At 39.2% G+C, this 26,171-nt stretch overlaps 1 protein-coding gene across 17 annotated transcripts in view; it reads left to right on the top strand.

The window, feature by feature from the left end:
* Nucleotides 1–26,171, top strand: part of NHSL1 (NHS like 1) — a 248,368-nt gene that overhangs the window by 208,339 nt on the left and 13,858 nt on the right. For 7 of the 17 annotated variants that reach the window (XM_043543030.1, XM_043543034.1, XM_027820568.3 and 4 more), the window contains 2 exons: nt 3,608–3,735; nt 12,360–12,552. In XM_043543030.1, the coding sequence (XP_043398965.1) occupies nt 3,608–3,735; nt 12,360–12,552 (321 nt within the window). Of the gene's footprint in view, nt 1–3,607; nt 3,736–7,977; nt 8,050–12,359; nt 12,553–18,050; nt 18,183–26,171 lie in introns of all 17 variants that reach the window. The other 10 variants (XM_043543019.1, XM_043543021.1, XM_043543020.1 and 7 more) reach the window with 3 other exon arrangements.

Below are 26,171 nucleotides of genomic sequence, written 5' to 3'. Positions count from 1 at the left end.
GGTCCACATCTCCATGGGACCTTAACGCTGCTCTCTCTACCTTCAGCAGACCACACCCTGAACCCCCTGGTGACATGCTCTCTGACCCACCTCTCTAGGAAAGTGGCATTCTTCGTTGTCATCGCTTCGGCCAGACGAGCCATGATGGCAGCCACTCCCCTCCTCCCCGCCATGGTATTTCACAAGAGACTGGTCTCCTTAAGTCTACAGTCCAAATTCCTTCCTCAGGTAATGTCAGAATTTCATCTCAATCAATCCATCCACTTGCCTGTGTTCCATCCAAAACCACAAGCCTGCCCTGCCCTGCACTCCCTCAACGCGTCCTGGTGTTCTGCCTCCACAGGTTCCTTTCGGAAGTTGCCGAGTCTTTTCATTGACATTGCTGAACAGTTAAAGGGACAGGCCCTCTCGCCCCAACAGGTCTCTAAATGGGTCTCAGTGTGCATTCTTGAGTGCTACAAATGCTCCAACCTCCCTCTTCCCAGCAGAGTAACAGCCCATTCTACATGGGTGCAGACTGCCTCCTCAGCCTCAGTAGTGGATGTGCCATAGCAGGACATCTGCCGGGCCGCAACGTGGTGCTCTGTCCACACGTTTACGGCACGCTATGCCATAATGCATGTGGCAGCAGTGGATGTGACCATGGGCCGTTTGTATTGCAGATGGCAGTTCCATTAGTATCCTCACACCCACCTCTGTGTTGACCACTGCTCGCAAGTCACTCACATGTGGAATACACATAGGGACCATCACTCGAAGAAGAGGAGGTTACTTACCTGTATCTGGAGGTTCTTCAAGTTCTATCTATTCCACTACCTGCCCTCCCTCCCTCTGATCTGGAGAAGAGTATGCAGTCATATGAGGGGAAACTGGTGTGGCATCAACCTGCACTACATCTTATATTCTCGGATGGGAGCACAAGGAGATGCACTATCCCACATGTGGTTCAATGGACGCTGCTGGGAAACACTTCCGGATTAGGTGCATGGCGCACGTACGCACCTACGTGTGGAATACACATAGGGCCACACATCTCATAGAACATCCAGTTATAGATAAGTAGCCTCCTCTTTTGTCTTCATCCTCAAGGTTCAACTTTGCATAGTCCTGCCTTCATCTCTGAACTGGCCTTCATTTGCGGCTTTCCCAGCCCTCTGTAGTCTGCCATTGACACAAGCAGCAATATTATCCTTGGTTCCTTCTCTCACAGGCTTCTCTGTGCCTCTTTTCACATTGCATTCTATGTTTGGAATTCCCTGTTTCAGTTTATTTACCAAGCCACTTCTCTTGTTGCATTCAAATCCCACAAAAATACAGCTGCTGCAAAGCTTACTAAAAGTGATGGGAGGAAAGGTAACAAAAATCGAAGTAACAATCTCATCAAGAAGTGTACGTGGCCCACTGAGTAACCCGTTTTGGACATCCTCTCCTTTTCACACCTTCTCCCTTGGCACAGTACCCTGTCTTTATTGTACAAAGCCATGATTTAGCAACCAAGACAATTGTGCGACTTCACAGCAAGAACACCAGACCTTGAACCGGATATGTGGCCTTGTAATATGATGCATTCATGAGGTTCATGGGGCGGGAAAGATCATGTGCCATAATCCTTCCCCCCGCCCCGCCCCACCCCGCCCCCCAAGTTAATTGTGAAACTTGGTATTGCATTCCATTAAAAACATTGCAATTTAAAACAGGCTTTGTCTCAAGGAATTAGATTCCTATATTCAGTAAAAGGGCTTTCTGTTTTGGAGGCTGTCTTAGAGTATGATGTTCCTTGCCATCCACAAACTACTTTATGGATGTCTTGTTGAAAACAGTAGAGGAATCAGTGGGAAAATCTAGATGGTAGAGTAAGATTTGAGAACCTTCTGAATAAACAGTAAAACAAAGCCAAATTATTCTCTGGTTGCAAGTAGTAACTCCATTTAATGATTCGCCAAGCAAAATTCCTCCTTAAGAGGTGCCCTCAATTCAGAAAAAATGGAAGTTTTTATATATATATGTGTGTGTGTGTATGTGTATATATATAATATACACGCGCATGCTATATATATATATGTGTGTGTGTGTATGTATGTGTATATATATATAATATACACGTGCGCGCTCTCTCACTTGCACGCACACACAAAAAGAGGTCAAAAGGTAAGGAGTGAAGCAGGCACAAAACTGTTAATTCTCAAAACACCTCTTCTCCAGTAAGTAATGACAAAAGCTGTTTGCGTCATGACACTGTACAGGAGATGTTTCAGTTACTTAGGTAGAGGTGTAATAAATACTTATTTTTATTTGTGCTTTCCTAATCTCTCAACAGATTCAGATTTCAGTCTATGGAAATGTAAAACTCACAGTTTGACTGGGCAGATCAGTTTGGTCGTCGCATCTTGAACATTTAATATTTCCTTATGCTCCAGCATCTGTTAATCTTGAGCACAATCACGCTGAATATCAATTAAGAAAAGTACACAGACAGGAACACAGCTACAGAAATTTTATTCAGGGAAATGAAGTGATACTGGGCTTTTGGCCAATTTGGGTTGTTTTTTTTTATCCCTCCCTCAGTTTTACTCTATATTCCTCCTCTACATGAAAGACCTCTTCACTTTACACTCTTCCCACGTGGCCTGACAGAGGCTGACCTGAGGGTCTAAGGATCCCTATAATTTGTACTCCTGCCTCTCTTTCTAAAAACACTGTAATGGTTGTGTCTTCCTCAGGCTGGGAGGCTAGATGAATGGTCAATGCCAAAGCCACTTAGCAGATGGTGCTTGAGTAGTGAGCAATATCCTCACTCCAAGTATAGGGCACATTATGGAGGTCTACCAGCCTGGCAAATGAGACCCGCACTGTTGCTAGCACACCTTCATCTTCCGTACTGAAGTACGCTGCCATCTGTCAAGACACTGAGCCAGACCACACTTTAAAAAAGTATTCTCTCTTTCTTGCTCTCTCTCTTATTTATAGTATTTCTAGAGCTCCTTTCACCTGAAATAAACTATATCTATCCTATACCTATATGTATAGAGCTTCAAAATAGTATCCTATAATCTGTTTGACAATGGTAATGTACTGTAGAAGTTTCTATCACCACACTCTAAGTAAATATTATGTATTTTCTTTGTAGGTTTGCTGTACAGTAAAAAAGTAATAGGTATTGGCCTTTGTAATATGCTATCAGTAGATGTGTGTATGTATATATGAACAGATCTACATGTGTAATTCCTATATATAATGTGCATACTGAATGAAAAATAGAATGTATGTATGATGTCTGCAGTCTAGTGTTATAATTCATATTAGAAACTGGCCAGAAAAAAAGATTAGGGATGACTACAGACAGATAAGCATCTGTTGTTGTTGTACATTACATTACACAGGAATCAAAATGCTTAGTTACAATTAGACTCATAGGTATCAAGCTTTATACTACATACATTTATATCAAGTGAGTTTTATGCTTAGAGAGAGAAAAATAAATTGATGTGACACTGATCCCTGTGCCTTTCTTAAACTAGACGCTGGATACAAGAGAATGGGAATTAAAATGTTATCTATCTTCTTTTTTTTGTTTTTGTGTTTTTGTTTCTTCCCCTCCCATGTGCAGAATGTGACAAGCTACGGAGGGATGGCTATCGAAGTTCTCAATATTACTCTCAGGGTCCAACCTTCTCTTCTTCTTCCAGTGCAGCCTGTGGAAGTTACCAAGATGATTATGAAGAAATTGAACAAAAGGTAAGGAATAGGGCTGTCAAATGATTAAAAAAAAAAACACACAATTGCGAGATTAAAAAAAATAGTTGCAATTATTCACAGTTTTAATTGCACTGTTAAACTATATAGAATACCAATTTAAATTCAGCATGGAAGCATGTCCTCTGGAATGGTGATTGAAGCACGAAGAGGCGTATAAATGTTTAGCATATCTGGCACGTAAATACCTTGCAATGCTGGCTACAAAAGTGCCGAGCCCGTTCTTACTTCTCCTGCCTGTTCTTACTTTCAGGTGCAATTGTAAATAAAAAGCAGGCAGCATTATCTCCTGTAAATGTAAACAAACATGTTTGTCTTAGCGATTGGCTGAACAAGAAGTAGGACTGAGTGGACTTGTAAGCTCTCAAATTCTACATTTGTAAGGTGCACTTACACGATAAAGAGATCACACTATAGTACTTTTGTGAGGTGAATTGAAAAATACTATTTCTTTTTATCTTTTTTTACAGTGCAAATATTTGTAATCAAAAACAATAATATAAAGTGAACACTGCATACTTTGTATTCTGTGTTGTAATTGAAATCAACATATTTGAAAATGTAGAAAAACATCCAAAATATATTTATTATTATTTTAAATTGGTATTCTATTATTGTTTAACAGTGCGATTAAAAATGTGATTAATCATGGCTGTTTTTTTAATCCAGTTAATTTGTTTTGTGTTAATCGCTTGTGTTAGCTACGATTAATTGACAGCCCTACTAAGGAGGCAGGAGATTGGGAAGAATGCATTAAGCGGACTATAAAACCTGCTCTTCCTATTATTATATAGGCTGAAATTTATAAAGGAGTTTAAGGGAGTTAGATCCCCAACTTTTATTAGCACCTAACTTCCTTAGGCTCTTCGAAAATCCCAGCTCTGACTATATGTATCTATATGTAAATAAAGTTCCCATTGGTGTAATACAAGGATGACAGTGTGAATGGCCTGGTAATGTTCCAGGGAGAAGGTGTATTTTATGTATGAACAATGGCAGCTGTTTTGAAATAGGGTCATGTTAGTTTTTACTAATCTTTTTATGATCAAGTGTAAGGTGGGCCATTAACCCAGGTACACAACATGACTATGTTCACACAACAACGAGTACACAGACTTCATACCCTGGTCTAATGTGGTTAAGCTACTCAGTAGTTCTGTCTTAATGTATCCCATCTCTCTGTGATGAATTCCAAGGGAATGAAAGAGCTCACATTGATATCGGTTTGGCTCACTGCATGTCAGTTTGCTTCGTATTATGTTCCCTGTCTCAGCTCAGTAACACTGGGCAATTGTTTCAGAACTTGGAAATTACTGAAACAAATGAAGGGGGATGGAAAGGGACAGTTTAGCCATGGTGTTAAGATGGTTTTGTAGTCTTCATGTGATTTTGGTCATTTCAGCTACAGAAAAACTAAAGTTCTGAGTTAACTGTATAAAAGCAAGAACATTCCCATCTGCGAAATGGTAACCTGTCCTTAACTCATCCCATTGTGCATAAATGTTGGAGCACATGTGGTATCCAAGTTATTGTATCCTGTGTATCTTGGTACAAAATATTGCCTGCTCAGCAATAACCTGGAATTCTTTTGTCAGTTCATATCACAGCCTTATCTTTATTGTAGTTTAGTTTCTCTTTTTGCCTGTTTTAATACTGACATTATACCATGTGTTTGTATCTGTGTGTCTGTATATAAATTGTGTCTATATTGTGAGGTCTGCAGGTCTTTTGAAGTCAATATAAAGTGACTGACAATATCATATAGTTTTTCCACTTCCATTGTCCACATTGCCTCACATCAATGACAGGGCTGTGGCTTTGTAGAAACTTCAACTATTCTTGCTGTTCTTTAACAGTATCCATTGTAACATCTCATTTAAAGCCATTGTGTATGCAGTATGGAAGTAAGAATATCAAGCACATTGAAATGATAATCTGCAAAGACCTATTGAAATCACTAGGAGTCATCATATAGTATGTGCTTTTTATTATCAAAAGCACATGTTCATAGCTGTTCCTCTGTGTGTGTAAAATTGTGTGTGTATGTGTTTAAGCTATTTTAAGTATCTGGTTGTCCTAGTTAGTATTGTGGTCCTCATAGATAGATAGTCCATAGAACTGCATTTGTAAAATTAGTGAGGTATGATGTAACATTAAGGTTGTTTATAGGTGAGCAGACCTACTAAGGACTAATTGCCATGGATAATTCTGCTTAGAGACTAAACACTGTCATCCTTAAGGTTTCCGTGGTATGTTGCTTTAAAATTATTAATAAAGGAATTGCTAATATTTTGTTCGGTTAGTCTGTGCATTCTGAAACATTTAACTATCAATGAGTACACTTCATTGAGTGAATAGCTTTTCTATTTTAAATTAAAACAGCTTTCTATTAATCTGTGTTACTCAAAGATGGTTTAGTATGAAGGAGGATAGACAGATGCAAGGTTGACACAGCTTTTAGTGGCACTAATTAACTGAGCACCATTAGCTCTCTCACTCTAGCTTAAACCTTAGTAGGATTTTACCCATTAGCAAACTTGCAGTGTCTCTGTCCCTTCATACTTCACAGTTTCAGTGGTTCATGTTCTTCTTTGCATCTGGAGCAACCTTTTTTTTTTTTTAACTTTAAAGTGATATTCTAGAATTTTACTTTGTTTGAATTACCACCTCTCAAAAACCATTCTCTAAAACTGAAGTTTAATACCATTGGTAAAAAAAAGTCAAAGGCTTCTAAGAATGTAGATGTAACTTGAGCTCATAAGTTTTCACTTATGGGGGTAGAAGAGTACTCAAGCAACAGTCTGGATTTGAGCTCTGAATTCTTCCATATTGCAACAAGACTGATTCAAACAGCAAAACCATCCCCTCTTCGTGAAAGGTTTCTGATGATATCTGCTGTTTATCAAAAGCAATCAAAGCAAACGCTTAACAGGCAGACAAGAGGAAGGACATATTTCAGTGTTGTAATTGGAGAGTAATAGAATAGTGAATGGATCAATGAATTCTCATTTACTGTTTGGAAACTTCCCCTAAATTGGCATTACTCCATTTTTGCTTCAGGAAAACTATACTATAGAGCATGGTAATTTCAGATAATGGACTTATCTGACATTTCCCTGCTCTCTAAAAATTTCTGGGAGACTGGGCGATGTAGCTGGATAATTCTTTTTTTTCTAGACAGTTGACATGAAATCATGGTACAAGTGTAAGTACAGTTCTCTCGGCTAAGTCACCAGAGGATGATGTTCGCATCAAAAAACACTACACTGTCTGCTTAGGAAAGGTTTGGACTGGCAGGGTATGTGGTATTCCAGGTGACTATTCCAGTGAACTGTCAGGGATTTGTGGGCGAGTTTATCCATTTTTTTTTTTTTTTAAAAATGAGAGACTGAATAAACAAGTATGGTTTTCTGAAAGATAGTTCGTATACTACAAAATATTTAAACTGCCCTTTTTTTCTCCTGGAATGGCTTCTAAATTACAGTACCCACAATATTAACTAAATTGTTTCCTTGTGTATGTCCGAGGGTATGTCTTCACTACCAAAGTTAAAGCGCTACCACAGCAGTGTTTTAACCTGGCCGCGTAGTCACGGCACCAGCGCTGGGAGAGAGCTCTCCCAGTGCTGTAAAAAAAACCCACCTCCACAAGGGGAGTAGCTACCAGCGCTGGGAGCACGGTCTACATTGCCACTTTACATCGCTGAAACTTGCAATGCTCAGGGAGGTGTTTTTTCACACCCCTGCGCGAGAAAGTTCCGCTGCTGTAAAATGGCAGTGTAGACAAGGCCTAAGTGGAGTTCATTAAGGATGAATTTGTCCCTTTTGTATTTTAAATCTCAATAGTAAAGGCTTGATTGGTCTTATTGATTCCCTTTTTGTAAAAGACGACCATCACTCTCAGTACTTTTGGTGGCCAGTGCTTATCTGATTTCCCAGTAACAAAGATCTAGAAATAAGAAGGCGTTACTTCGGTCACTGACTCCCCCCTTTTAGAGTGGTAGCCGTGTTAGTCTGTATCGGCAAAAACGAGGAGTCGTGCCCAAATACATTTGTTACTCTCTAAGATGCCACAAAGACTCCTTGTTGTTTTTGCTGATTCCCCCTTGCTTTCTGAAAGTGTGTATTATGCTATATACTTTAAATGTTTGTCTTTTTACATGTTTTTTCTCATTCATTCTCTTTTTCACTCATTCTCTCTCTTTCTTTCTCTCTCACTCAACAGTCTAGTCTGTTAGACTGCATATCTCAGTCTTGCATTAGCGCCTGCTGTTCCTTGGTTCCATGGAGCCTCAAGGTACCTAGCCACAATGGAAGCATCCAGCTGTCCTAGTTGCAGCTTGATGTTACTGTAGCATTAGCATATCTGGACTCTTACTGTGCTTTTATTCTTTGTTCCTCACTTGCTGCTGTTTTCTTTGTAAAAACAAGCAAAAACAACCACCAACAACAGTAATGTTAAATCCAGCAATGCCCTTTTTTCGCATTAGCTCAGTTGTCTGCAGCTCAGGATCCTTGGTTTACTTGATAAACTAACACATTTTCATGGCCTTTGCAAACCTGTTAACACTCGCTTCTCTTTAAACTTCTGCGATGAGCCGTATGTTTTATTTAATGGCTATTTGTTGACAATGATCTAGTTCTATTAGTGATCAAAAGCTTTCAAATATTGTGATTTGGACGAGCATGATTTGACAATAAGGAATGCCAATTGCACAGAGTACATGGACTCAGAGGTGCATCATTCTATGCCTTTATTTCAACAAACGGGTAGGAAAAAAGTACTTCACGCTTGTTAATGGGGCAGAAAAATTATATTTGTCACCTTGCTCATCAGGGCTGTTGGTTTCCTTTTCTTTTCAGCATTCTGCAGTCCTTAGAAATCAAATTTATTAATAGTATTTACACATGGAAATTGAGATTTGAAGCTGGTATTTTCCAAGGCGTCTCAAAGAACTGGATGCCTAGCTGCCTTAGGCCCCTTGGAAAACCCCACATTGATGTGAGTTGTGGGAGCTCTGGACTTGCTGAATTGGCTCTTGTAACAATATTGATCTTCATTGGTGACATTTCCTTCAGTGTATACAGGCTGAGAGAGGCCTGTACTGCTTTGAGAGCCATAGGTCCTGCATTATGTTGCTTCCTGCTTCTTAATACCCCAAGGATGTGGCAGGCTGGCAGTTGTGATGTTGTTGTGCCTGCATAGCAGAAACAAAATGTCGTCATAAGGGGCACTGTCTAGGAAACAGTAAGACACTTAGGAGATAATGTAGTGAAGAGATTAACAAAAGGGTACTGTCCAAAAGGAAAGCTCATGTGTATGTTGGATGGGAGTTTCAAGAGGCCAGAGTGATTTAGAGGCATTCGTCCTATTGAAAGTTAAGGGAGGTATGCCTCTAAATCACTTGGCACTTTTGAAGATCCCACCCATTATCTTCAAAAGATTGTTCAAATGGTAGAATTCTAATACACAGGGAAATAAGTAAAGCAGCACTGTCGCAACAGAGAAAAGAGAAGGAGATAAAGATGATGCTAGAAGACTTGATGGTTTCTTTGTAGCTAAGTCATTTCTACTCACAAAAAAATGCTCCCTTAACAAGACAGTGAGTGATAAGAGTTCTGGGGCAAAGGCTAAGGGGCTGGTGAATTAGTCAAGAAAACTGGAGATAAGTCTGTTCAGGTTGTCTATTTTAAGATAAATAATGTAAGAAATACTCACTGTGCCTAAAAAGAAGTTCCAGCCACCTTGCCTGGCAACAGAGAGGTGGTTAGGTTTCAGATGTTGTTTATAATAGGAAGTGAATGATTGAGATACCAACAGCAAAGTTGATAAGTGAGACTGAAAATGGTAAACATATAATCAATAATGAGGATTCTTCCAGATTCAGAGGCATTTGAGGATTGCTACTAACTGGACCAGTAGATGACAAATTTAATATAATTGAATGCAAATTCATAGTGAAAGTGGCAGTGATTCAAAACAGATTGGAGTACACACACTAAATGGAGTAGTTACACAAACTGTGGATTGACCAGGATAGAAATGTAAAGGTGTTTAGTTTGTGTGGGGTGTTTTTTACAGAATAGTACTTGAAGCCATCAAACTAGTATTTGCCTGGAGAAGAAACTGCAAACAGGACAATGAGATATGTGAATAGAAAGCTGAATTGATACTATTCTTATCCAAAGCTCTGCATAGACCTTAGATCTCAGTTTTGCTTATCTGTTCAAAGGAGTTTTATTCATAGAAATGGTTGCAGGGTGAATGGCATGGTTAGACATTTCAAGGTTTTTTATTGTAAGGGCAAGTTTCTAGAGGTTTAATTTGTCATCTGAGAAGACAGAACTTCCAGGTGACCTTCTAGAAACCTTTGGGGCACAGTCTGTCTCTATTAGGAGATTAAGAGTAAACAGGGAATTTAGGCAGAACATGCTGTGAAATAATCAGCCTGGAGTCAGTTGCCAGTTAAGGTCTTTGAAGCAAATAGTATACATCTTCTGAGGAAGAGAAACCATTTTATAGGTAATTGGAACACTGACGGACAGAATCACAACACAATGATGAAGAGCATAGAGGAAACAGCCTTGCTGAGTCTATTTTCCTGTAGGCCAGATTTTCCAAGGAGGAGATCTCACTCCAACCTCTGTTTTAGTTCAGATTTTTTTCTATAATATCCGTGGCGCACATCAGTGAAAAATTTGTATGTGGTCCAAGTTCATCATTTACATGTGCAACAAAAAACTGAGCATTCAAACAGTAGCTCGTGCAAAGATATGTGCCTACAAATTAGAAGCCATACCTTGAAATTTGACCCTATTGGTCCAAAAGAAAAGCTAGCATGAAGCAGAGAATTTTTACAATTTTTACAATTTTAAAATGGGAAAGTTGCTTTCTGTTATTTCAGATATACTCTGTGTTTATGGCTATACAGATGTGCTATATGGCTAGTATAATCTCCTCGTATTGCCCCTTGCACTACCACCGTGATGTAATGTGCCTTATTTGATAAAAGATATTCCTGCAATTAGAACGGTCACTCATCTAATCTACATACAAGGCTGTGTGCACTAGCCTAGAAAAGTAGATGACCTTGAAATATTTAAAAGAGCCTACTCCCATAGTTGGCAAGAAATCTGTGATCTCCTATAATCGGCCAATTTAGAGATGAACCATTTCAATGCAAACGGACCCAGGCTGCTGTCTCTCAGCTGGTGAGCTGTGCACAGCTTTGTAAATGTGATACCTTTTCAGTACACTGATGTGGAAAAGTGTAAACAAATAATACCTACCACTACCACGGTTAGTACCCTGGGAGCAGGAATAGGAAGAAGGGGAAGTTGTGTGCTTCAAGAAGCCAGTACAATGGGAAAAAATCATCTGTAGCTGGAGCCTGACTTCCCACTGCACCCCCTAAAGCCCCAAATTTCCAAAACTCCCTTTTAACAGGAATACAAAGGTGTCCTCTAGCTTGAAAGAGCAGCTTCCATCGAAACAGCATTTTAGCTGCAGTCAGCACGAATAGTGCTTTGAATCACTTTTCACAAGGATCTTCACCCCGATATTTGTTTGCTCATTTGGCTGGTCGATTCATTTTTTTCCCTCTTAATTTTCTGAACCCTTATTTTTCTGAAAAATGGAGGCAATTGCCCCAGATCTTTGGATAATGAGGATTCCACCATAGTGTTTTCTCCCTCCGTTCACTCCCCTGTACAACAGCTTCATTTAAAAGAAAAATATTGTCTGTACCTTTTGTCAGAGTACTTTCCTTGAAAGAGAAGGCAAGCTTCTTAACTGAATAGCTCTGTCACTTCTCATACTGGAGCAGCCCCTGGTGGTGATTGCCTGATGACTGCTGAGACCTAGAGCACCACATAGTTTCAATATGACAGTTATCGATTCTGACAGTGTCAAGTAACCAGAGGAAAAGGAGGTTACTGGAGCTTATCACCACACACACAGGGCAAAGCTGTGCTTCAGATATGTCCCCTTGGTCCGTGAACCAAGGAGAGAGGAAAAACCTCTGAACGGAGATAATGTTACTCACCATCAAACAGATTCTGACTACCCCACTGAAACAAACAAACACACTGTTTTCCCTTTTTGTTCTGTTGTCCTGTAGCAATACAGGTTAACCCCACTTACAGTTCAGGGTCATTTGCCATTTTCATTAGAAATCTGTTCTACCTCAGCTATATTTTTTTTAAAATCAAATTGGGCTGAAATGTGGCATACAAGCTGCCGTTCCTTATGTGACAGTGTTTGTTCATTTTTCTCCATTGTTTAACGCATGCAGGTTTGTTATAAGCTTCAGTGGTGGAAAAAAATCTGTTGAGGGTTGAGATTTGTTAAAGCAATTTAGACCTCAGTCCTCTGCCTGAAGTGATTCCCGTTGGCCTTCAGTGGAGCATACCCATACTTTTTATGGGCAGGCTGTGATATCCTTACTCTTGCTGAGTAGTATCTCACTCCACGAATAGTCCTGCTGGCTGCAATGAGATTACGTGCAGTGTCAAGTACTGTTCATTGTCAGTAAAGCTATCACAATTCGGCTTGACATTTTTTTTCTTATAAGAAATTCATACTGTTGTATACCTTTCTTTTTGTAGTTCTCAGTACCTTCCCCAGAAGAGGAAAAGCTTATTAGCATCAAGAGAAGTAGAACACCCATTTCAAATGAATGTTGTGATATCGACACCCAAACTAACTGGACCAAGTCACTTCCGTTGCCGACACCAGAGGAGAAAATGCGACAGCAAGCACAAGCGGTCCAAACAGATGTGGTTCCTATTAATGTAACTGGTAGGCTTCTAATTTCAGTGGTGTTTAGAATGCCTGGGGGGGACGAACCCTAGTCAATATTATTTCTTTATGTGTTCCCTGAAGCACGCGATTTAGTTACATCACCTGAAATAAATACTAGTTACTGCACTTCTATTTCAAAATATTGTGAATCCTAGTCAGACACTTAATTTAATAAAGAAAACCAACAGCGTGGTCTTGAAACAGAATAAAAATTGATGAGATCTAACGGGAAAATTGATATCAATTACATTTTGCAATGGACTACAATGAAAATTTGTAATGGAAAATCATCTGCTTTAGTACTGGCAATGATTGTCAGGATTTTATCTTAAGAATTTACGGAAGGGAAGTTATCAAAAGATTTCTGTCCCCCAAAGCAGGAGAGTTTCAAAATCTGGAGAGAAAAAACCCCACACCTTTTATTATTGATGGCCAGAAGCTTACAAGGATATAAAAGGAGTTGTTGGGCTGCTTATATTTATGGCTCTTGGAAGGAAATTTCCCTTTTTATATGTATATTCCATATTTCCTTAGTATCAGTAATATAAAAATGTTGTGGGTGATTTTAGCTGCATAGTTCCCATTTAAGACTATGGAAGTTACACTGCTGAAAACCAGCTAGACGCAGAAAAGTTTTTGATGTATCCCACATTAGAACTTTCATGAAAGATTAAATCATCACTTAATTCTTCCTTGTGTCTGAGTATTATAAAGATTGTATATTGTAGGTTGTTCAGGATATGTGTGTTTATGTTTACATGCCAGAAACAGGAAGATATTCAGTATCTGACTTATATCAAACCTCACATGGCTTCCATTTGACTCCAAACTTACCATTATATTGTAATCAACAGCATGTGATATTTGATTTTGTTTAATAATTTATTAAGATGGGGCGTTCACTTCTCCTGTTTGATTACTAATAACTACTTAATACACATCCTTTTTATTAATATATTTTTGTGAAAGAACTGCACAGAATTAATGCTGAATGTTTCCATCAGTGAAACTTTACAATGCTATACACCTTCAGGCCAATAATGAACACTACAAAGAAATCTGCAAATCAAGAGAAAATGTCATGGACGTTAAAAGAAGATACCAGAAAATAATGAAATGTTTCAAATTAACAGCATAAACAAATACAACACTGAAGCATTGCAGACCAATTGGCATTATCTTGGAAATATAGGATACACAGGTGCAGAAGGTTGTGTTATGGGGACAATGGATTATCTGCCATAATCAATAAGTCTGAGCATGGCTTAGATATTGTGACAGCCGGAGCAAAACATATTTATAAATTGAGTAATCTGCAGTTCACAGTAATGACCTCTGTGTACTGCAACTGTACAGTGGAGACAAACAGATTGGAAAGAAGGGGTGGGAGGAGTAAAAAGATAAGAGGTCAAGTAACTGCCATGGGTTTAATTTAGCTATACGGTACTGGAAATGTTAATGAATCTGTACAAATTGTACTTGTAATTTCATCAAGTTGTGTAACAAACCTTGCTTTCTTTGAAGTGCTTGTTTTGCACTCTCACTCCTTTTATATAAGTGATAGTAAGGAGCTATGAAAGTGATTACAGGAAAGCAAAATTACCATTAGGTATGTAAACTGCTCTGCATGAGCCACAAGTTTCCTTGTCTCTGAAATTATTACTGTGCTACTTAAAAAATAATGAATTGAGTGCCATAGTGAAGCGGATCTATCCTTTGTTGCAGTCTATTACAGGTTTCAAAAAATTCACTCTTTCCCCCAGCATAACTTTGTTTTATAAATTTCCTGTGTTAAATTTACTTATATGGGGGAGGAAAAAAAAATGCAGAATGAAAACTTTGTTCTGTGCCACTCTTTAAGCCAGGCTGTGCAACATACATAGCAGCTTTCGTTCCTTTGCTTGCTCTTTTTTAATAACTCGTTACTCTTACATTGTTTGCACAGAAGTGGGACAGAAATCCCTATTCATTACTATTTGACCAAAATATAATATTAACCCAAGAAGTAGCTTTTGGAAATTGAAAGCATTTTTGAAAGTGCATTAATAATGAATAAGCTACAAGGCTTCTTACTGGGGTGTGCACCACATGGCGGTGTTCTGGCAGTTTAGCTCTTCAGTAGGACAGATTGCAATTAACACATTAGTATTACAAATCTGGTAGCTGGTCTGAAGATGCATGGTTACTGCATTAGGCTGACAAGCTGCTGACTAGACATCCAGGTTTGGAAATAGATTCTGTCTTTAGGGTAAATAGGGGCTGAGCTCATTCCGCAAGTGATTTTGCTCCATTTTTTAGTGGTGGAGTAGTGGCCAGCAAGTGCTTTTACAGCACGTTCTACATTTTAATCAAGAGACTTATAGTGGTGTCCACTGCAGTGGGTTTTCTAGGATTATTTTCCAGCTGTAAAAGTATCTGGTGGTGATGGGTAGGTTAAACAAGGGGGAAAATGAAGAGCAAGGGTCTGATTCTGCAAAGCAGCTAAGCATGGGCTTAGGTCCTGTTGACCTTGTGTCCCATGATTTAACAAGTAAGACACATAGACTTCAAATGAGGACTTTGAAGGACATTTATTATAAACCATTAAGAACAAAAATGAATATTTTTAAGTATTTTTATTAGACTCTGATAAATATGTATTTTAGCCTCAAACAGTGGTCAAAATAAGACTGAAACATCCTGATTTGATTAGTTTAACTTAGGCCTTGTCTACACTACAGGGGAAATTCGATCTAAGCTACTTAATTTGAGTTACGTGAATAGCATAACTCAAATCAATGTAGCTTAGATCTGCTTACCACGGGGTCCACACTATGCGATGAAGACGGGAGAGCAATCTGCGGTTGATTTAGTGGGTCTTCACTAGACCCACTAAATCGACCGCTGATGCATCGATTGCTGCTCCTTGATCCCCCAGTAAGTGTAGACAAGCCCTTGGTTTGTTAATGTGGCCTCTTTATCCTTAACATTCTTCATCCATACAAATCAATATAAATTTGGGCCTTTTCTTACTGACTTTTCTCACATGAGTAGTCCCAATTAAACCAAAAAACTGATTGCATGAGTAATGGTTACAGGATTGGATCTATAATTAACATAATGACTTTCACATGTTACATAATCTATACTGCAAAATCAAAGGCAGAATAAGGCAAATGAGGACGGAGTGGCAGTGTTAATCATCAGAGGATTTTCTTATTTGAATTCTCTTAAATTACAATTAAAATTTTATTTTAGTCTGGAGGATTTGTGATTATAATTGTCTTTTTGTTTTGCATTCTAATTTCCTCGGAACCCACTGTCTTGTGTGTGACTGTTTGTTTTTTAAATGGAAGAAGAAATTTTTGAAGAAACAAACAAAAAAAACTTTCTATTGATAGTTCCATCCAGTTCTTTGGACCTATCATAATGTGGGTAGAAGTATTAGTTGTTCATCTGAAGGCTGGATTAACAAATTATCCTGAACCTTCAAGCAATAAGGGTCCCAGCATCTCATAACATTTAGGGTACGTCTACGCTGAACTAAAAGACCTGTGGCACAGCGGCTGCGTTTCTGACCCAGGGCAACCCCAGGTGTGTGTGTTTTCTCCATAGACGTACCCACAGGGTACGTCTATACTCCAGTCAGGACACGTGATTGCCATGCATGAGCTAGCTTGCTAAAAATAGCATGTTGCCATGGTGGCATGAGCTAGCCGCTCAACAATGTGTATGTGTGTATGTCCTTGAGTGGCTAATCCATGCTGTCATGGCTACTCTGCTATTTTTAATGAGGTAGCGTGGGTATGGCTATATGTGCTGGTATAACACCACCTGATTGCAGTGTAGACATACCATTAGAGTAGTAGTAGTGTCCTCTAAAAGTGGACATTCTGCCACAATGTTTTGGGGCTTCTCTATCATAGATCCTGGGGGAATGCCCCCCCCCCTTCTTTAAATATGACTTTATTTAAAACCATATTTAAATAAATGCCCCCCCCCACCGCCTTACTTAAAATATGGCCTTACTTTAATTAGTAGAACCCTGAACATTGAGATGAAATAGATGCACTGTTACAGTTGCAAAGATTTTGGTTAGCAAGAATGCTGTGCATTGGGACACAACGATCCATTAACATTTAGTCATATCCTTTGTATAGGATGAATGGAACTGCTACATTTATTATTCCTGTGTTTTCAGGTGTCTGCACACAATCTTTTGAAACGTAAAATGTTGTAGAAATTATGGTATTTTCCTCACTACCTGTATGACACACAATGATGTGAAGGAAACCAGGAGAAAGACGTATGAGAAGTACATTAGCTACTGTGTACGTGCAGTAGTCACTTTTCAGAGGTACATAATTTGGCCATTGATTTTTTTTAAATTACGGAAGAGAAACACAGAAGAAGGCAAGAGAATACTCATGCTCAAGTGTGTATAGCATCTCAGTTTTTAAAACTCTGCCCCCAAATAAGGGAAGATTTAAAAGTGCTTAAACTAATCCAAAGTGAATTTGTATTTTAAAAATTATTTGTGGGTTTTTTAAATTAAAAAAAAAAAAGAGTTTGAGCACTGTGATCTAATTTTAGCGGGGGAATTAACTTGACTGACAATTCAGAAGCCAAGTTTGATCTTCGTGGGAATTAAAATGGCGAAGTTGTGAACCCCTAAAAAGTGAGTTTCTAAGGAAAAGCTGCTCAACCTTAACTGGAGAGGTGCTGCTTCTGGGTCCCATTATGATACAGTACATGGTCACTATAAGGCTTTCTCCAGTAATGCACTCTGATAGACACGAGTTCTTCATTCTGTAGTAGTCCATTTATTAATGTTCCATTTATAAAGGTTTGATAGTAACTAATATTACAGTTTATTAATACTTTTGGCCTTTCACTTATGGAGATTGCGATTGAAATATAGCTGGGATCATAAGGAAAATTAGTTTGGTCTCATCCTGGTCACCAGTGGATGTTTACCCACATCATGAAATAACTATACAGATTCGATACCGTTGCTTTGGCATTGTTTGCTTAAGAATGCTCAGCCTGAAAAAAAAATATTGCAGGTCAAGGTTTAGATGCATTGGTGGAGCTGCATGAGGAAGCTAGCATTAGTCCTGTCATCACAATGTCTGTCCCTAAATGAACAGTATTAGTCTTTCATTTTCCGGGAGCAATCAAATTTGCTCTCTTCCCCACAAAAAACAATCCATAGGGGGCCAAATTCAAGCCTGATGACTTTAGTGGAATGGTATTTGCTTCAGTCAGATTTGAATTAGGTCCAGGGAGTCAAAAATCTCATATACCATGCATCTTTCTATAATGTACATGTTCCTCAAGCCTTATGGTGACGATATGCTGTATCTTTTCCTTCAATGTATACCTTCACTGTAGGACTGAGCTAACATCATTTATTAATGCCTTTTTTTCATTTCTACAATGAGCTAGTGGAAGAAAGTGCATGATGTCAGCGTGCTTGAAAGTAATGTTGCTTTGCTTGTTCTACTACACATTAGGGGAGAATTTCGACCGCCAAGCCAGCATTCGGCGGTCTCTAATTTACACAGACACTGTGGTAAGACGGCCGAAGAAAGTCAAAAGGAGAAAGACTATTACAGGAGTCCCTGACAACATACAAAAGGAGCTAGGTATGGCTCATCAGAACTGTATTCCGTCACTATTCATCTTCACTGCTTACCATTACTTGACTAATAACATTTACCAGTGCTTATGAAGCCAATACAGTCTGATAGCCTATTAAAGTTCCAAATAAATGTGTGCCCTATTTCAAAAGGCATGTTAATTCAAGCCAAATCATTTGTGCATCTGAAAATTAAAGCTCTTTGTTTGCTGATTTCAGTCAGTTGAGGGGAACACATTATTTGAAAAAGTTGTGTACTGGGACAATCGAAATCTGCAGGGATGTAAAATCCATGCATTTAGAATCTTTCTACAGATTTTGCCCTATGCTCCAGAATATAAGCAACCATTTAAATAAAAAATGAAGTGTTTAGGCATTTTACTTGTGAAGAATGCATTACCACTGTCAACCAATTAATGGTTGTCTTACTGGATCTGCAGCCTCTCACACTGAAACAAAAATACCCAAAGAGCCATCCAGTTCCTCCAGTGTAGTTCAGACCTAATTGTGACCTCTTAAATGCCAGTATTGTTACCTATTTCATTGGTCGTGCTTGACATAGACTAGACATTTAGTAGTAGATTAACTAGATATTTAATGAGAACACTTCAATGTCCTGATGTTCAACGCTTTTGCGTGTTCCAGAGGAACAAATTTCTAGTCAGTGCCAACCACCCTACTTAGGGTTGTGATCTTTTTCAGATTTAACAAATTAGGGATGTTTGAAGGTGGTGGACTCTGGGTTTTGGCAAACCCTTTCAAACTTTTTTTTAAAGGCGTATAGAACTAGTCTGAGTAAACAATTCTTTATTTTTCCAGTCATTTAAATCCATGCTTTTTCCTGTTTTAAAGAGGAATTGTTTTCTAAATCATAATTTTTTAGCCAAAGGGAACTCCAGTAATTATATATTAAAGTTATAAGAATTTCCCAAAAACGGAGGTAGTGCCATAGAGATGGTAATATATCATGTGTTGATTCTTTCTTTAGATTTTCTCCCTCCTGCATTTTTTTTCCACCCATTCTTCCGTTTTTCCCCACTCCATTTTTCAGTCTCCGAAGCAGAACACCAAACTTATGATATTTGAGACTGAGTAGGTTTGAAATTGAGCAAAGCAAACTCACCTGTCCGAATTTCTGACATCATAAGGTGTCAGGCTTATAGATACTTGAATGGGAGAGCTACAGGGAAACCCAGGTGCAGTACAAAGTGGTGCTGTAAATAGAGCTGTTCCCTCAAAATCCATAATGAAACAATGTCCCAGTATGGGAATCCCACCTTTCTTTTTGCCACCAGGCAAGATTCACACAGCATAACACTATATTGAATCTTCACATGGGCAACTTTATATTACAGCACCTTTTGATGTTTTGACGAAATGACATCCTTTTCTACCTATAATGATTTTGAGATTCTCTTAATGTCCTGAATGCTAGGCTTGTAGGATGCAAACCAGACCTGGAAAAGTTGGATTTGTGAATTCAGAAATGAGTGGCAACCCGATTAGGAAGCACTGTGTGGAGGATGTGGTCTTTTGCATATTATGTGAACACCAAAACTCTGGATATGTGTGCACATTTTATGCCTTTATTTTTACCACCTAAAATGATTGATTATAATTTACCAGCTGAAATAAATAGCAAATACAGATGGCATCTGTATTATGCAGAAATCTTCCACAAATGTCTTAAATGAAGGTTGCCTTTTGCTAGTTCTACTTTTAAAAATGTTGAGACCACAGATTTTATGGACCTGATTCTTTGTTCTTATGTTTCTGTGATGTGCTGAACACAGAAACAGAAGGGGCAGGAGTAAAAGGTGACTTTAAATCACCTTTCATTCCCTGCATTTTCTCAGGCTGTTTGGAAATTTGTTTGGCTCCTCGCTTAAGCTACAGTAACCTCTGGGCTGCTAATCTATGCTCTGGCTGCAACAGCTTCTTATGGACTGTCCACTATGTCAGGATAGGCAGAGCACAGCCACATCCCTTGTGCTGGGAGCTGTTATATTAGCTTCACAGAACCATTGTGGCGGTTCTGCACCACACAGGGAGCAAACTTACACTAGGGGGATTCCCTAGGAGCCATTGTTGCTCCCTTAATGCCTAGCACTTATGCAATTTTAACAGTAAATATCAAAACACTTTTCAAAATAGGTCAGTATCATTATCCCCATTTTACAGATGGGGAAAGTGAAGCACAGAGAGGTGAAGTGACTTGCCCAAGGTCACCCGCAGTAGCAGAGTTGAGAAAAGAACCCAGGTCTCCTGAGTGCCATTCCGGTGCTCTGTCCACTAGGCCACACTGCTTCCTTGCAATAGATGCATGTAATCCATTCTGTTTCCCTAACCCTATCTCAAAACAAACAACGTCTTGTTAAACATACCACGGCTCATTTTGTTTGAATGTGGATCCAGATCAAATCCAAATCAAGCAATTACATTGTGCCTGTCTACATTTTCCCTGTGGTTTCAACTGAATAAATCCCTCTTCATGTCTTCCCTAAAGCCTTGCTGTGAATGGCTACAATGTTTATACAAGAACTGAAATCTCTGGACACATCAAAGTTGCCATGCACAGGCTAAATAATCAACCCAGAGCAGACTTGTTACATCTTATTTGTTCTTCAAAAAGAAACAGAAATATGAGATTACCTCAAAGCTCTTATCAGAGTGGACTATTTCTGTTTGTTGTTATGGAGCTGGAAAATACTCTATAAGGCTGAAATGTTGGGGTTTTCCCTGTTTCACTGTTTTCTTTTGACGAATAAAGACAAAATATAGCAAAAGTCTTTGTCTGTTTTATATGAACATAGTAGTTTTGGTGTGCGTAGTGACTTTGATGCCATTGGAATTTAACCAAATATTCTAAAAGGGAACACTAATTGCACCCATGAAGATCCCAATGGAAAATACCTTTAAATATTCATATTTTGGAGTGTTGCCCTTTTGCCATTTCAACGATGAGCAAAGTGATCCTTGTACATAGTCTGTAAAGCACTTTGAGATCCTTCTGCATGAAAGGTGCTCTATAAATATAATATATCTCATGATGGCCCTTGACTTGTCCAGTAAAGTAGTTGTTCTCATATTCACACTGGCCAGATTCAGAGTATTAGACCCCTAACAATTTAGAGATACCACCTAGAAACTGCAAAGGGACTAATTTTAAATATGTTAAACAATACGGTTGCTGAACAGTAGCATCTCTTAAAACTATTTAACAAAAAGGTGGGAGGCGAGAAAGGGTGTTAAATTTCTACAGACACTAACACCCTCGATTATTTTTACATAGCTCTAAATTATCTGCATCAACTACATAGAAACCATAAAACTTTGCCTCTGTGGAGCAGAATTTGAACAAGAGAAAAGAAAAGTCAGAGACAAATGATCCAAATCAATGTACCTGCATGACTTAGCTTCACTAAGGGCTTGTCTACACATAACAGCCATTGTCGCCCTTAGTGAAGTCGCTGCCTACACCGACAGGAGAGCTTCTCCTGTCAGCGTAGGTACTCCATCTCCCCAAGAGGCGGCAGCTATGTTGACGGGAGAAGCGCCCCCATGACATAGCACTGTCTACAGCAGTAGTTAAGTCAGTATAACTGCATCGCTTGGGGTGTGGCCTTTCCACACCCCTAAGTGATGTAGTTATAGTGTCATACATTTGTAGTGTAGACCAGGGACAACTCTCTCTCTCTCTTTCTCTCTTCTGGATGTGGCATTACTAAAGCAGCTACTTTCCATCACCATTTCCTTTATCTCACTCTAATTCTTCCCTGGATGTCAGGATGTACCTTTTTTGGAACTGGTGAATCCGGGTTACACCTGTCAGGAAGTAAGAACATTGCCCTCTTTCTCTTACAGAAGGGCAAGTATCAGGGAGAATCTACTGGAAGACTCCCCCTCTTTTCAGCTCTTTGTAAAGTTCACCTTCTTTTTCCTATACCTCTAGGCTGTGGACTGGACCAAAGACACCAACAGTTTTTCACATTTTTACAGTCCTACTTAACTTACTGTGTACATACTCTGAACTGACTCCTTTATCAGGGATCTAGCCTAACCTGATCCAATGCTGCCTTTACCAAGACCTGACGCTGTCTTGCTTGTGGATAAGCTTCCGCCATAAACCTGCACCAAAGCAGTTCCAATGGGTTACTTACTTCAATTATTCCAGGCTGTAGGTCTCCTATGCTCCCTCCCTATATCTCTGCACCAGTCCTACAGCAGGAACCACATCTAATCCTCCATTATGGGAAGCAAAGCAGGTCTTCCTTTGTCCCAACAGGGATAGGTTCAGTACAGGAAATTGCTTTAGAGTTCTTTCCTTGCTTGTTTCTCCCCCTCACAACTTTTGTCAGGCTCCACACACAGTCTGATTCTTCGCCTCTGAACAGCCTGGCACCCAGCCTCTGCCCTGTTCTGGTCCTGGGGGAAAAAACTCTCTAAACATACCATTCTATCCATTGCTGCTGTTCTCACATCACATCTTCAATAACAGCGTTCACAACTCTTTTTAACATAAGGTCCAATTGAATGTCTCACAATAACCTCCCCCTTTTTTTAAAAGGAAGTGGTTTTAAGGGCCAGAATTGAGATCAGGTGCTTTTCTTTGGCTCCTGTCTCTAGCATCTGTTTCCTGATAGGTCCCCAAACACCAAATCTGTTTGTGACAACCCATCAGTGGTCAGGATGGATATGTCTGACAGCTGAATCCAGAATGGTCACTCAGCACCTGCTTTCTGGTAGGGCAGATCACATCACTTGGTTCTCACCAACTGTAAATGTTCCAACTGACACTTTTTAACTTCTTATAGTTGGAACTCTTTCTTGTAAACAACAGCTGAGAGGAAACAATTCCTGTGAAGTCCCAGGTAATCATCTCAGAAAATTTTGAGCAGCTATGACCGCAAATGATACTACGCTTTAATAAGTAAATCCATTGGTGTTTTGTTTCCTGGGGGATTCAACTAACTTCACCAAGTTCCTGAGCCCAAGTAATTGCTGTATACTTATAGAAATATTTTTGATTTGCCCCTGATCTCTTGCCTTCTCATCTAGAACTCCAGATGACTAGAGGTTCTCTAGATGTGTATAGATTCCATGCCAGTGTCAGGGAACTCAAGCCATGGGATTTCAAATCCTGGTCGTCTCTCAGTCTCTCTATATATACATATCCCACATAGTCCTCAGAGAGGATATTATTTCTTTTAGGGTCACTGGGCATTTGTGCTGTTCACTGGTGGTATTTCTGATAAGGCTGCAGCTTCTGAATGTCATTGAGATACTCGGTTTTGGGCTTAATCCATTACACTTCTATAGTACCATTCATCTGAGGGTCACAAAGAGCATACAGCCAGACACAGAAGGTTTGGAAAGAGAGATTGCTTATACATTGGTTGAAACAAACACAATATTTTGTAACAACAATACTACTCCTTTTTCTCTTATCCATCTCTTCCATTTGCACCCCGTTTTACCTCAGAGTCCCGCCTTGTGATGATCCTCAATTAACTGTTGCTGCTCTTTGTCAGAGTAATCACTGTAGAGTAGCATCAGGCTCTCCCAGCTGCATTTCATCGAATCCTAGGGACTTAAAGGCAAACTCTTTTCTCAGATCTGCATGATTAATCTACAATGGCTAGATGTCTTGGTGACTATCCAAGTAGCCACTAGAGTCAGGGGATACTGATCTCTGTCATGTGACAGGGGTATTTACCTTTGTAAAGCTGTCCCAGGTCAACTGAGTCTCTATCCAGCACTTCTGATTGGAACCCCATAAATATATGAGCCCATTTTGACTTAGATAATCAGTTTTCTCTATTTGCTCTTAAATTGTGCCCTAATTGAGCTGCCTGATCAATAGTCCCATTAATTCCCAGCCTGGCAACAGGTTGATGGGGAGGATGCTAGGCCCAGGGTCTCTCACGTGGTCGTGTACAGCACTAATCAGCAAGCCAGTGTGCTAGGCACCACCATTTTAAACCTCCAGACATGATGATGATTATTCTTACACCGCATTTGTGCAACATCTGTAACTCAATTTTCATATCTGTAAAAAAAAATTGCTGATGTCTGCTTAAATACCTCTGCAACCAGATGGGCTTTTAGCTGATATGTGGTATCCTTCCAAAGCTCAGATTATCTTCCAGCATTTGGTGTAGTGGCAGACATAACTTCAACCTGTTATTAAAGGTTTCTAAATTTAATATTCAATTAATGGTTTGAGGTTTTCCTCAGAAACTCCTGCTGAACAATACACATTCCTGCAGCTGTAGCAACAAAGACAGTTCAGGTTAAGAATTTCTGGAAAGCCTTCATAAAAGTGTGTAAGAGACAATCTGGCATCTGATGAGGAATTCCAAACAAACTGGGAAACAACAACAAAAATTTCTCTCCAAAGTTCCACCAAGCTGGGGTTAACCCACAGCATTTTAAGCGAGGCACAGTGAGTTCCCACAGATTTTCCTGCGGATTTCTATTGTCCCTGTACAAGAAATGGAACTGGAAACAGGTACATAGTTGTGCAATTAGATAGGGCTCACAATTTCCGTTGATTTCGAAGGGAGTTGTGCACTCATCTGAGGACAGAAATAGACCAATGCAATTTCACAATTTGTCACTTAGTCCTTCTTTTTAACAGAAAATTTTTAAAACCTCAAAGTTATGTTCTCGTTAAAAACAAAAACAAGACACTTTTCAGAATATATTACTTGAAACAATTAGCCTACATTTTAAGGCCTTATCCATCAGCTGTAGCTATGTGAGTGGACCCTTGCATCTGCACAGAGTGCCCCTGATTTCACTGGGGCTACACACTGGTTGCCTATTACAACTGTGGACCCTCAATGAAGTCATGGGACTCTGCAAGGGATCTGCCTACATGGAGCTGATTGTCGTACTGAGGCCTAAAGTTTTAGCTGCCTTGAGTAAAATTTTGCACTCCTTGCATGTGCATAAGGACTGCTAGATTAGGCCCTAAATTGTCCTGATATTTTTTTGTTCCAATCAGTTTAAAATTTCCATGCATATTTACAGTAAATAAATTTGTCCCAGTTACTTACACTCTGAAATTCTCAGCTTCTTGTCTCGGGTCAAAATCTATGGTGATGTCCTGCTTTGTGAATGGTACTATTATGCTGAACATTTAGTTTCCCTATGTGTAACATTTTAAACAAATGTGAAGTGTGTTTCCATGTATTTTTAAAAGTTGCTTGTGTAGAGGAACAAATTTAGCTTATCTTTTTATATCTATATACATTGAAAAGAAATTATTAGCCAATCAGAATGCAAAGATACTGTATACCTGCTGTGATGCATAACTGCAGTTTATTCTCAACAGTTTCCTACATTCTGTCTTATTTGTCCAATCACAACTGCTATTACTCTGTCATACACAAATTCCTTATCTCTATCTCTAATAATAATTGTCACCTGGTCACATCACAGGGGCCGGGATCTTTGTGATGTCTACCTTTGTGTTTTTATAGCACTGTGCAAAACAGGGCCCTGACCCTGTCATATAAATACAAATAATAAAAATATGATTATTGTTGTTATACGGCTCTTTCAATAACTAGACTCTGATGATACAAATCTGTTCCTTGATTGGCTGCTATAGTCTGTCTGCTCTGATAGGCTCATGTGCTTAGAATTTTCAAGCTGTTTGCCAGCAAAGAATTATCTAATTTCATTTCTCATTCCCTTGGCTGAAGCAGAAAAACTCTGCATTTTCATGAGAGCAGAAGAATCTACACACGAGCAAACAAAATGGGCTTAAAAGGGCTTAAAGTTTACTTTTTTGCCTTTGAAAAAGTAAAACAAATTCAGCCTTTTATGTGCTGCTTTCCCTTTAGAAGCATGACCCCAAGTAATACTCTTCCCTCCTCCTCCAAATACTTTTTCACTCTGATAGATGCCAAGAATAAGAATAATTGAATGTGCTTTAAACTGTATTTAAAACTGAATGGGGAAAACACTTCTTCTACCAATCCAATTG

Source organism: Chelonia mydas, chromosome 3 (genome assembly GCF_015237465.2).
Source record: "Chelonia mydas isolate rCheMyd1 chromosome 3, rCheMyd1.pri.v2, whole genome shotgun sequence".
Classification (NCBI taxonomy): Eukaryota; Metazoa; Chordata; order Testudines; family Cheloniidae; genus Chelonia; species Chelonia mydas.
This window is presented reverse-complemented; position numbering and strand designations above follow the sequence as displayed.